Source organism: Odontesthes bonariensis, chromosome 5 (genome assembly GCF_027942865.1).
Source record: "Odontesthes bonariensis isolate fOdoBon6 chromosome 5, fOdoBon6.hap1, whole genome shotgun sequence".
Lineage (NCBI taxonomy): Eukaryota > Metazoa > Chordata > Actinopteri > Atheriniformes > Atherinopsidae > Odontesthes > Odontesthes bonariensis.
The window spans coordinates 7948838-7962378 of NC_134510.1; the positions used below are offsets into that span (position 1 = coordinate 7948838).

The following is a 13541-nucleotide window of genomic DNA, read 5'->3' on the forward strand; positions in this document are numbered from 1 at the left end:
ACAGCGCACACAGCAGCCTCACCGACAGCTCGGATGTTGCTGCTTTGGGGAAGTGAGAGTTAACGACTCCACAGGCAGTTCTGACAAGAAGTGAAACCTCTGCCACTCAGTTGTCAGACATGGAGAAGTTCAAGACGGTTCTGAACATTGTGAACAAACAGAGCAACTTCGGCTTTGGTTTGGTGGCTCTACTGACAGCAGGTGGAGAGCAGATCTTCTCCTCGGTGGCTTTCAGATGTCCCTGCAATGAGCTGAACTTCTTCTATGGCATAGTGTTCCTGCTGGTGCCGGCCCTGGCTCTGCTGCTCCTCGGTTTCACCCTCAGTATGAAGACGTGGAAGCTGATAACGGGTCTGTGGCACCGCAGGGCGCGGCGGTGGCGCTGGAAGAACCTGACGGGCGTCTGCTCGGCTCTGTTCCAGATCAGCGCCGCTGCGCTGGTGGCGCCATGCACCTGGGTCGCGGTGGCTCTGCTCAACGGGAACTATTATGAGTGCGCGATGACCGGTACCAATCTGACCGCGTACAACCAGCATGTGTGTGGAAAGCTCGTTAAGGGGCAGTGTGAGAAGGAGCTGTCCAGGTTCCCCTGTGAGAAAGACAGCCGGGATAGAGAAGATGTTCTGCGCATCCTGAGGGCGCACTCTCAGGTAAGCAGCCGGCTGATGTTGGTGAAGCACAACACTGAGCCTGAATGTGGGGATATTGCAGGTGTCTAAGAAACTGTCAGACAGTTGGTTTGTGTTGATCCAAATAAAATTTATTGTCACAAAAACCCTCCCTCGGCTGTAGTAACAAGTGGATGAAAAAAATGAAACAATTAAAAGAAACTTGTGCTGTCAGTCAGCTCTCGTTTTTTGACCTATGATTGTGCAGTTATGTAATGGGTATGTTTAGTAAATATACTGAGAGCTTGTGGCTGACCTATTAAAACTGAAAGCAGCAGCTTCGATCACCTAAACTAAACCTTGCAATTATGGGGTTGTGAAGCGTCTTTTTGAGGATGTGGTAGGTTTCACATGTGAGATCTATCCGTGCAGACTTCAGTTTCACTTCATGACTTGTTCTTGGTGGCATTGGCCTGTTGAGTTTGTGAGTCATCTGCAGCGGTGCAGCAGTCGTTTCTGCAGAATCTTTTTGCAGAGAAGTCATGTTTGACAACCACTTTGAGTTGTAAGAAATATGCTAATTCAGACATTAACTCCACATTACTAACATGCACGCAGGATTCTTTTGGTGAAGTCAGTTGTAACAGTGTATATGTATGAAATAAAAATTAGTAAATTTTCCTCTTCACTTTTTCATGTAAATGTAAATGTATTTTATTTTATTTATACAGTTATTTTTACAGACAATCATTACGATGTACCAAAGTGCTTTACAGCAGGTAATAAAAAAGAGAAGAATAAGTCAAAACAAATAAAAAACAATAACAGAACAGTGAAAGCAATAAAATACAACAAAATCGATTAAGATAAAATAAGATAAAAGTGTCATCATACTACTATATTTTGTATTAAAAGCAATTTTTAGCCTAGATTTGAAGAGGCCCAGGTCAGAAATAAGACGCAGCTCAACGGGGAGCTTACTCCAGAGCCTGGGGGCAGCTTTGGGAAAAGGCTCGGTCACCCCAGGGTTTGTATTCTGACCTGGGCACTTCTAGCAAAAATTGATTTGTTGACCTCAGAGCTCTACCAGGACTGCGGACTGTGAAAAGCTCAGATAAATATGATGGGGCGAGGCCGTTAAGAGCTTTAAAAACAATGTGACATTGTGACAACATGTGACAACTAGATTTGAACAAAGATGTTGAAGTGTCCTTGATAATAAATCCGACTGCGTGTTTCTAATGACCACAGATTCTGGGTTGGCTCCTCATCGCCTCCATCATGTTGTCCAACCTTCTGCTGATCTGCATCGCTCGGTGCACATCCCCCATTAGCTACCTGCAGCTCAAGTTCTGGAGGGCATACACTCAGGAGGAGAACGAAATTATGGACTCATACATCACCACACATGCCAAGCAGCTTGCTGAGAGGAACCTGAAGAGCTTTTTCAACCAGGCACCTCCTGAAAATATCATCACCCCTTCCAACAAGGACTGGGAGAAGATCTCCTGTCTTTACAAGTTTAGCACCAAGGACCACTACTACAGCACATTGCACCGCCATGTGGAGCGCAACCAGGAGCCAGATAATGGGATGAAGATGGCTTCGGTCAGGTCCAGTGCGTCAGCTGACAACCCTGCTGTTCTTGATTTTGTGGATGGTGGCACAGTGGGACTATAAGGGGGGACTGTCTGTGTTACGGTAACGTCTCAGTTTTTCAGCAGGGCATCTGTCCCTGGCATGCAGCGGCTCTTTGACATAAAAATGCTGTAGACAGGTCTGCATCATCATCATCATCTTCATCATCATATGACAAATGTGTCATTGTGATAGGTAGGAGCCTAAAGCTACGATGAGTGTGGCTGGGTTATAGTTTAGTGTAAAACTACCCTGAATGAAAACAATGCACACAAATTTTCCTTCTGATTCAACATAGGTGACGACATTGTTAAATTCCATTTCAGTTTAATAATAAATGGATTGTACTTATATAGTGCTTTTTCTGGTCCAATTAACTCCTCGAGCTGATATCTTTAGCTCCAGATATTTTTGGCCTGTGTGCAAAATCAAACACCTGATGTTTGACCATAGATTGGCCGTTTACAGAGACAGCATATGGATACCTTCTCTTCTCTTCTATTCTATTCTGAATTTAACAGGGAGCCAATGAAGTGAAGCTAAGGTTGGAGAAATAGGATCTTTCCTGTTAGTTCTCATCAGAACTCTGGCTGCAGCATTTTGGATCAGCCTGAGGCTTTTCAGAGAATATGTGGGACAGCCCAATCATAGAAATTACAAAAGTAGATTTATTCAACTTTAAATTGTATGTTATGCCTGTCTCACCATGGGTCCTTATGGGTTAAAATGGACATGGCACGGTCATTTTCAGTCATTTCATTTTTAATCTTGGGTATTTACAGGGTACCTTTTTCCAGGGGGAAGCATCCTCACAAGAACAAGAAGATCTGGCTACAGTGTTCTGTAATTGGTTTAATTTCTGAAGGTTTACCAAAGGGGCAGGGGAGAGGATTGGAGTGGCTGCGAACCACTCCTGTTGCTGGTCAGGAATGTACAATGCTTTAAAGAACAAAAAGAAAAAGAAAATCAAGCCACGTTTTTGGGCATGGTTTTACCCTAAGTTGCTAATAGAGAATGTGAAGGTATTACACACAGTGTGGGAGGCTGGCACGTTAATGCCATCTTATTGTGGAATGCTCTCCCATACTGTTTAAGACCAGTGCTGTCTGGTTAGATTTAGTTGTTTTTGGCTAAAAACAGTTTTTGGCTTAAAAACAGAGATCTATTCAATCTCCAATATCAAAGTCAATCTCCAATTTTGTTGTACAATGTAAAATGACAATAAAGGGCATTCTATTCTATTCTATTCTATCTAGCAGAGAAGAGATAGAGAAGGAGAAAAGGGGATGTGAATGATGGATCTTATTGGGAGTAACTGAATAACTGTGATAATACATCATTTTAACTATACATATAAGCCAGAAAACATGGACACACATGCTATGGGACCCATCCTAACAAACCCCAGCTGGTGGAGGCGGATGGCCACCCTTCCTGAGTCTGGTTCTGCCAGAGGTTTCTTCCTGTTCAAAGGGAGTCGTTCCTTTCCACAGTCGCCTCAGGCACGCTCAGGACGAGAGATTGGACCGAAGTTTCGGTGCAATCTGTTGGTTTCCTTAGCTAGGAAATTGTTTTTGAATTGGCTCTGTTTGTATGAATTGGACTCATTTTGAATTTAATTAATTCGATTTTGATTAGAAGGAATTGAACTCCAATTGGCTTGAATTGGACTGTATTATTTAAGAGCTTTGAGATGACATTTGTTGTAATTTGGGGGTATAGAAATAAAACTGAAGTGAATAATGTTTTTTAGGGTCTAAAAAGTGCTTTACATTGACCTATTCATCCAAACACTCACATATTGCCCTATGTATGTCCTCTTTATACAGTATACAATGTTGTTACGGGGTAACAATAAAGTGTCCCGAGCTGAGGAAATAAAACAATGAGAACTGATGGGTGATGTTAAATGGTTATTTATTGGAAAAGAAAAGTAATGCTATTCAACCAAAACCTTGAAGAAAAACACAATCCCAACGGAACCTGCTGAGGACAAACAAGAGCCTAAATGATTAACAGAACAACAAAACCCAAAGTCAAACTGTCACCCTCCTTCCACTGAAAGAGTTATGCTACACAACACTCAGCACAAGCTACTGCAAAAACACTCCAACAATAGCTGGCCCCACTGGCACCTGGGTTGCGTCTGCCAGCATCTTTTAAAAGCAGCCCAGCTGATTAGAACTAGTCACTCACAGCAGGGACAACTCACCTGCTCACCAACTCACCTGGCTGCAGCCCTAAAACCCACACAGAGACAGATACTATGGACCCTTCCCAGTCACGTGACTTTCGTAAAGAAACCGCCATTTTGGACGTACAGTACAGACCAAAAGTTTGGACACACCTTCTCATTCAAAGAGTTTCCTTTATTTTCATGACTATGAAGATTGCAGATTCACACTGAAGGCATCAAAACTATGAATTAACACATGTGGAATTATATACTTAACAAAAAAGTGTGAAACAACTGAAAATATGTCTTATATTATAGGTTCTTCAAAGTAGCCACCTTTTGCTTTGGTTACTGCTTCGCACACTCTTGGCATTCTTTTGATGAACTTTCAACAGGTAGTCACCTGAAATGGTCTTCCAACAGTCTTGAAGGAGTTCCCAGCGATGCTTAGCTTTTGTTGGCCCTTTTGCCTTCACTCTGCGGTCCAGCTCACCCCAAACCATCTCGATTGGGTTCAGGTTCGGTGTCTGTGGAGGCCAGGTCATCTGACGCAGCACCCTATCACTCTCCTTCTTGGTCAAATAGCCCTTACACAGCCTGGAGGTGTGTTTGGGGTCATTGTCCTGTTGGAAAATAAAGGATGGTCCAACTAAACGCAAACTGGATGGAATAGCATGCCGCTGCAAGATGCTGTGGTAGCCATGCTGGTTCAGTATTCCTTCAATTTTGAATAAATCCCCAACAGTGTCACCAGCAAAGCACCCCCACACCATCACACATCCTAATCCATGCTTCACGGTGGGAACCAGGCATGTAGAGTCCATTCGTTCACCTTTTCTGCGTCGCACAAAGACACGGTGGTTGGAACCAAAGATCTCAAATTTGGACTCATCAGACCAAAGCACAGATTTCCACTGGAAATGTCCATTCCTTGTGTTCTTTAGCCCAAACAAGTCTCTTCTGCTTGTTGCCTGTCTTTCGCAGTGGTTTCCTAGCAGCTATTCTACCATGAAGGCCTGATTCACACGGTCTCCTCTTAACAGTTGTTCTAGAGATGTGTCTGCTGCTAGAACTCTGTGTGGCATTGACATGGTCTCTAATCTGAGCTGCTGTTAACCTGCCATTTCTGAGGCTGGTGACTCGGATGAACTTCTCCTCCGCAGCAGATGTGACTCTTGGACTTCCTTTCCTGGGGCGGTCCTCATGTGGGCCAGTTTCTTTGTAGCGCTTGATGGTTTTTGCGACTGCACTTGGGGACACTTTCAAAGTTTTCCCAATTTTTTGGACTGACTGACCTTCATTTCTTGTAATGATGGCCACTCGTTTTTCTTTACTTAGCTGCTTTTTTCTTGCCATAATACAAATTCTAACAGTCTATTCAGTGGGACTATCAGCTGTGTATCCACCTGACTTCTGCACAACACAACTGATGGTCCCAACCCCATTTATAAGGCAAGAAATCCCACTTATTAAACCTGACAGGGCACACCTGTAAAGTGAAAACCGTTTCAGGTGACTACCTCTTGAAGCTCATCAAGAGAATGCAGAGTGTGTGCGAAGCAGTAACCAAAGCAAAAGGTGGCTACTTTGAAGAAACTAGAATATAAGCCGTATTTTCAGTTGTTTTACACTTTTTGTTAAGTACATGTTTCCACATGTGTTAATTCATAGTTTTGATGCCTTCAGTGTGAATCTACAATGTCAATAGTCATGAAAAGAAAGGAAACTCATTGAATGAGAAGGTGTGTCCAAACTTTTGGTCTGTACTGTATAGAAGACAACGATTTGCGAGTAACGATAGTAACAGTAACGATACAGACAGACTGAAAATTGAATAAAAGAAGAAAGAACAAGATGCAGAAAAAAACTCCACTATCCAGCGAGGTCGGGCATTTAGTGGGCCAGCAGAGGGAGAGGTATTTGGAGAAGCTGAAAATTGGAGGTTTAGAAAACGACGTGTACTTTCTTCCACTAGGGCTGTTTACAGACGTCCGACAGCATGCCACCGCCTCGTCTTTACCCGACTTCGGCCCCCACGACCTTTATATTTATGTTGTAAAAAACCCATCGCCATACACGGGAAAGGATCTAAAGGCATACAAGAGTTTGGATGCCTACAAATATTTTGTGTCGGGCTATGTGACCTGCCTTTTACCAGTGGATCGTCCCTGGAGCCGGTGGGCGCCATCTTTTTACAGCTAAGGTTTGTTTACATTTTTCATTTAACGTTGTTCACCAGGATAAACGACATGTAAACCCGTTGACACGGTGTTATAATCTTGCTATTACGAGAATTGCAATGACCAAGTCGTAGTGCTTTACTAAGGCGCTGTGTTATGTTTTATCTAGTAGAAAGGCAACCCTGAAATGGCACGGGGGAACACTAGTGTGCCGTGAGAGATCATCTGGTGTGCCGTGGAAAATCCCTCTCAGGCTTTATCTTTATTTTGCATGTATATGTATATGTTATATATCTTTATTCGACACTTACCTCCAACAAAGTGGTCACTACACAACCGCTGGTATACTGAAGGTTGCCAGTCTTTCCTATTGATCGCCGCGACTCATCTTCTCCGTCGCTCAAGGTCAGTGGGGATCCGGTAAAAAGACAAATCTTTCCTCGTCTGCTGACTGTTGGTACACCCAGGCGCGCAACAATATGCCGGCATGATGTAAACCTTACTGATCGAATCGATATTTTCCTTTGAATGGTCCTCGCTCCTCCGTTGTTGGCTGTGGTAGACTACTTGTTTTCACGTCCAAAATGGCTGAAGCTTTTGTTGTGACGTCACGTGGGATGGGTCAATATACAACCCTTGGGTCGTAACAAATGTTCTTTCTCTATCATACATTCGAACCAGGACCAATGCTGGGTGTCTTTGTTGAAGGACATCTTTAAGCATAGTTGAGAGGGGAGGTTGGTGTTCTTTAAATTGACATGCCATGACTTGCCATGACTACTCCAGGCCATCCAGTCCAGAAGTAACAATACATGAACCAATGTTTTGTATTAGGATCTTCCAACCTTTGATAAAATTGCATAGGTGCTGCTGTGGCTGATATGAGAATAAGAAAAGAAGAGATGTAGTGTACAGTGGGCAATGAGCTGCTGGTCTGTAAGCTTACATAGAGACAAATAACAGCTGTGTTTAACATCCTCAATGATTTATCAGTGATTCAATGATTTGATCCAAAGTGCAGCACATTGTTTCTCATTTACCACCCCCACCCCCACACACAAACACACACTCAGTGAAGGCAGCCATACAACTAAAGGGCCGTGTATACCCTCGCAGCAGTATGTCGCAGACATGACGCAGTTATTTTTGATTTATGCCCAATTTTGAAGCGCGGTCTGCGCTATGTTAATTCCACGCCACAACGCAAGAGGGACAATCACGAACAAGCTAGGATTGTGGGTGTGGTGGGTGGCGTGTTTCTCTTCCGGTTACGGAGGTCACTAAACAACAATGGCAACTGGACGAATGCGCACTTTGAGATGCAGCTGATCGATCTAGAAATAGAAGAAATATTGCTACTACTGGAGCTGGCAGAGAGGCGAAAGAATCGTCATGGTTAGCACGGTTAGCAAACCGGAAATACGCATAGTGTAGAGCGGATGTAGAGTTGACCAGAGGCCTCCTTTCTCTCCTCCCTGCGACGATATCTGCGGCACTGTCTGCGGTCAGTTACAATTTTGGGGAGGTGCACCTGAGTGTCTGCATAAGGGGGGGGGCATGTCTGCGTTAACTGCGACCAGACGACCTGGTTTCCGACCATAAACCGCCCTTAAGGCCTCCACAGGTTGGAGTGTAGGTTGTCTCCCGATGGAAGCAAATGCAGAGGGGGAAACATCTGAATATTCAGGTCAGCCTTGTTGGCTGTTTGACTAATTTACCATGTCTGTGGTGCGATTCAGTGTCAGGTTGTGGTGGATGGAAGGGTGGACACGGATGCGGACTTCCAAAAAAGGGGTTGATTTATTAACAACAAAATAAAGTGCAAACAAAAGGCGCGGCAAAGCCGGATTCAAAAAACGTAACTCAGGATAGATACTTGGGAAAAACAAAACAAAGGACTTAACATGACCTGGATAATAAATACTTAGCTTCTCGGGTTTCGTGGAACATGGATGGCAACAAACAACATGCAACAACAACAGCAACAAAGATCTGGCAAAACTGACAGGGGAGGCAGGAAACTAAATAGGGAGTGAGCGTGATTGGGACAAGGTGCAGCTGGAGGGGAATAAACAGTTGCAGTGAGTGAGCTAATTAACCGGGCGCAGGGAAAACTAAGACATGAACTGACACATAAACATAACCTAAACATGAAACTAAAAAACGTGAGTCCATGGGTGTGACAAACAGAAAGTGTTTCATCTTCATTCAGTAGCTATAAGAGCTAACCACTTCCTTTGTACTACACCAGGATGATTCATTTTCAGAAATGTACTCCTCATGCAAAGAAGAGTACGTTGTGAAAACCTTTAAAGCTGTGATGCTCAGTTGCATGCTCATTACATCGAAAAAAAAAAACAGGAAATGCCCTATTGGAGTGCTGGGTGGAGGACAGCAGTCTGAGTGGAGGACAGCAGTCTGAGTGGTAAATCCTGTGAGACTGGAACAGCGAAACCACAACGAGGATGTGAGCACTTCCCCCACCCTCTCTTACCAACTGCCCCTAATTTTTCTGCCATGGCATGTTCTACATGTTTTGTCATGTTTTAACCACTGGCACATTACAGTGGGTGTGCTTGTATGAAGAGGAACAAAGAACAGCAACACTTCTGATGTTTTAGTTTCTCTTTTATGCTTTAATACTTTTGCACGCTGCTCAAAGCACACACAGAACTGAACCAGCAGGATTTCTGCAGATGATCGCCACAACAAAGTCAGAGGGAGGAGAGGGAAGCTTGTAAAGAGTGACGTGTTGTGGTATGTTTGAACCACTGGGGCTGTGTCTGCTAATAATTCCAGCAGAGAGACTGGGTCGATAGGCTGAGAAAAGAAGCCAGAGAGGGTTAAGTGACACGTGACTGTAATGACCCTCTCTGCTTGTAACCTGATACTTCCCATTGTATGAAAGGTGAAACATCTTCAGAATCCAAGGAGAAGCCCAGTTTCCCTTATTCCAGCTCTTAAGACAGCAATAGGAAGTGTCACATTGGCTGAGGGAGGAGCCTGTAGGCCAGACAGACAGCTACAGGGAGGGGGACGGTCGGGCTCGGCAGATCCTTTTCTCTTCAGTTGTTAAAAACAGCAGAGAGGGAATAACAACACAGCTTCTTTCTTTTTGCATATTTTTCTTTGTTTCTTGTGGAAGGTGTCTGAGACTTCCAGGCCAACACCATGGACAACTTCCAGACTGTCCTGCGTTTTTTCATGAACCAGAAAGCAACCATTGGTTACAGTTTCATGGCACTGCTAACCATAGGTGGGGAGCGAGTTTTCTCTATGGTGTCCTTTCAGTGCCCGTGCAACCATGAACAGAACTTCACCTATGGACTGACTTTTCTGCTGGGCCCTGCTGCAGTGCTTCTGGTCCTTGGTCTGTTCTTTAGCACCAGGTTGTGGAGGCTCTACACTGGGTGCTGCCTTAATCCCATGAAGCTTTGTCCTCGTGGGAACTGCTTGGGCTGTTTCAGGGTGTTAATGAGCATTATCTCAGGTGCTTGTGTGGCTCCTATAATGTGGCTCTCTGTGGCCCTGCTCAATGGGATCTTTTATGAGTGTGCCATCAGTGGCCTGGATGACAACCTGGTGGTGAACCTTTTCTGTAAAAACAAAACCCTCAAGTGTCGGGAGGAGCTGGCCCGGGTGCCCTGTGACCGCTCCAAACTGTCCACTGATGAGCGAATGGAGCTGCTGCTGATGTTCAGGGCTCAATCACAAGTAAGAAACACCTTCATACATGAGAAGGGACTTCTCATTTTCTTTATCACACTATTTATGAGAGCAGCTTGAAGGAATGCTGCTTTAAAAGACAAGGGTGTTTATGAACCAGGAAAGATTCAATATAAGGCAATGTTCAACTGCAATATAGGAAATGTGGAATCCAGTCAATCAAACTATTGAATGAGATATATGTCAAACAAATTATATCAACCTCTGACACATCCTTAGGGATCCGTCTTTTTCAGTCTGATTAAAAAAACAAACAAACAAAATAAATAAAAAAATCAAATGAACACATATCAACATTGATTTGGAATTCTTCCATATTTGGCTCTAAATCAAGTCTGACAGTCGTATGAGGTGGGTGAGGGACTGCTGGAGACAGAGGAGGATGGAGGTATCTCAACATTGTTGTGTATATAGGGGAGACAAATGACTCCAGTGACTTTAGCATTGTACTACCAATCATATTGCAGTGTGATGTATTAAAGTTACATACAAAGTGATTAATGTTGGCTCACAGCCTTAAGGGTCCCATATGCTTCATGTAATCCCCCAACCTTCCCCCTGCATTTCATCAGTCCCTCTGCTGTTCACCATGGTCCAAACTTTGCCTTTTGTTTTGACTGCATCTGCAGATCTTGGGCTGGAGTATCATTATTATAGCGTCCACTTTCGGCCTCCTGGGTACCTGTTACAAAAACTGTCGCTCCAAAGTCAGCTACCTGCAGCTTACATTTTGGAAACGTTACATGGAGAAGGAGAAGGAGCGCTTTGATGTCTTCGCTGTGGACTACGCTACCAAGCTGGCTGAGAGAAACCTGAAGAGCTTCTATGAGAACAAGGAACCTGAGCCTATGCCTTTCCCCAACCACAAGGCATGGGAGGAGATCTCTGCATACTACTCCTTTTCCAGCAGTGAACAGTATTACAGCATTCTGCAGCGCTATGTGGAGAGGGCCGACAGGGATTTCACACCAGAGAAGACACCTGTCATGGATTTAGAGCATGGAATAGAGATAAGTTGAACAACATCTAATCTGATATTTAACTTTGCCTGCATGGGTGACAAAGCTGCCTTTTGTATTAAACCAAGAATGTGGCCTTTGCCAAGCTGGGAAAGCACATGGCTTTATGAAAAGCATAATCACCTTAATGTTGCTTTAGATATTTTGTCTTCTGTTTTTTTTTTTTTTGTTTTGTTTTGTTTTGTTGATGCAAAGGTGGTTCCGTTCAAACCAGCAGACAAAATCCGTGATGAACCCTTCTATATTCCCTCTCCAGGCTGAGGCTAAGATTGAAGATGTATGTGATCACAGAGTTGGGATGCACAGTCCTTTATATTTACATTATCATGAAAACAGTAATATTAAACTGTTAAACCAGACGTCTCCATGATACAGGTAGGAAGCAAAAAGTCTGAAAAGGTAACGTGGCGTAACTGGATGTCATTACCACCAACGTGACTGATAATCTTACTGTATCCATGTTTATGCATAGCCAGCAGTGTTATAATGGAATTCTATATCGCCTCGCTCTGGTATGGCCTCTGGAATACATTTGATTATGCTCGCTGGTGTCTCTAATACCACATTTTCTGACTATGGAGCTACCAGTTACCAGGGCTTTTCCTCAGTGGGTATGTTGCTAAGTGTAGAAAATTTGTTACAATCGTGGACAGATTGGTGGTGAACCACAGGCTTGACTTTTAGAGCTATGCCTTCTCTTCCTGATCTGGTCTGCTGAGGGCCAACTAACAGGATTAACTACGCTCCGCACTAGCTAATGGGGTTTTGATATCTTATATTTCAACAAACAGAGCTCTAAGCTTTTACTTTACTTTTTTAAACATAAGAATATGATATTAATTAATATAAGAGATTGACAAGAACTATAAATCTATGTAAAGACCTTACAATTGTGCCTTTCTTTATAAATTAATGTAACCTAATTTCAAGTTACGCTTTTTATTGTTTTTGTTTCTCTTAACATGTGGATGTTGTCATAAATGTTTTTGTAAATTGTTATGATTAAATAAAGTTGTTTTTTTTTAAACTACAAAAAGACTAAATTTTTTTACATGTATCATTCTTATTGAAAGAGTCAGAGAAGTAACAAAACATCTGACACACCGAGCAGGTGGAAGCAAGAGATGGAGGTTGACAGATGGCAGCCATGCTAAGCTAGAGAATTTTAGACACACCAATAGAAGGGAACAGAGTTGTCGAAGAAAACTAAATATTCTAAGAGCATAGCTGGTAGGGCAGAGCACAACTGTGCTACAATGTTAAAAGCATGTCACAATTGATGGCAGTGAAGAAGAAGACCCAAATGCAAAGAAACAGACTGGAGGCAGAAGGAAGCAGAAACCAAAAATGCAGCCAAGTCGGAAATCCTTAAGTAAACTGTGAAAACAATAAAAGAAGAAGAAATACTGTAGGGAACTTATGGGTGAATGACTGCAGCTGAATTAACTGACAACAGGTGAGTGTGGAACAGAGGACCAAACTGGGGGAACTGAGGAAAACTACTAGTGAGGAAGTGGAACTAAGAACTAAACTGAACTGAGGCAAGACAAAAGTAACAGACCAAAGCAATAATAACAACAAAGGCCAACCATGAGAGTAAGTATAAAAAGACAAACAAAGACTAGACTAATAAAAAAATCCAAAATCTAATTTTAATTGTAATTATAACCAACAATTTAAAGAACACAAACAAGAAACCAGAATAAAAATAAAACACAGAAGAACCAATCAGGATGGTGTTGAAAATGAAGATGATACCTTTCATCTTCATGAACATTACCAAATTTGAGATACACACCATTTTCTATTTTGATATCTTGAGAGATATAACGTTTTTACTTGCATAACTTACATACAGCAATAAATCAAAATTCCACTTGTGTAACTTTTTTGGCCTTTTCCTTTGTTTTTAATGTGCAGTTTTTTCCCGATCAGGCTCTGCCCCTCAGAGGAGCTGACAAAGACAGGTTTAGCATATCCAGCTAATTTCATGAAACCTCCGGTAGAGCACCACTTTGTGGCTGACATGTGGCACTGTTTTGGCCTGAGGTACATGCAGGTTATTGACCGAGCACTGCAAATACATCTTAAGAAAATGTTAAGGTTTAAACTGACAAGTGAGTTTTATATAAGAAGGAAATTCTCAGTGGGTCTCCACAATGATAAGATCGTGTGTATGGGTTTTAATGTGGGT

At 42.9% G+C, this 13541-nt stretch overlaps 2 protein-coding genes across 2 annotated transcripts; both read left to right on the forward strand.

Annotated features, from left to right (window-relative positions):
• calhm6 (calcium homeostasis modulator family member 6) lies at positions 1–4555 on the forward strand. The gene is made up of 2 exons (XM_075466551.1): positions 1–650; positions 1860–4555. The coding sequence occupies exons 1-2, from the start codon at positions 120–122 to the stop codon at positions 2286–2288; spliced, it is 960 nt and encodes a 319-aa protein (XP_075322666.1). The 5' UTR covers positions 1–119; the 3' UTR covers positions 2289–4555.
• Positions 4556–9147: 4592 nt separating this feature from the next.
• On the forward strand, positions 9148–12388 carry LOC142379662 (calcium homeostasis modulator protein 5-like). Its single transcript, XM_075464749.1, has 2 exons — positions 9148–10316; positions 10958–12388. Exons 1-2 carry the CDS (start codon positions 9774–9776, stop codon positions 11345–11347), a joined length of 933 nt encoding a protein of 310 aa, XP_075320864.1. The 5' UTR covers positions 9148–9773; the 3' UTR covers positions 11348–12388.
• The last annotated feature ends 1153 nt before the right edge of the window (positions 12389–13541 follow it).

Bases quoted from the DNA above. Each gene is read 5' to 3' on its own strand.
- calhm6 (XM_075466551.1), top strand. From the start codon at position 120: ATGGAGAAGTTCAAGACGGTTCTGAACATTGTGAACAAACAGAGCAAC. The intron at 651-1,859 runs GTAAGCAGCCGG...TAATGACCACAG, and splicing joins TCCTGAGGGCGCACTCTCAG to ATTCTGGGTTGGCTCCTCAT.
- LOC142379662 (XM_075464749.1), top strand. From the start codon at position 9,774: ATGGACAACTTCCAGACTGTCCTGCGTTTTTTCATGAACCAGAAAGCA. The intron at 10,317-10,957 runs GTAAGAAACACC...CTGCATCTGCAG, and splicing joins TGTTCAGGGCTCAATCACAA to ATCTTGGGCTGGAGTATCAT.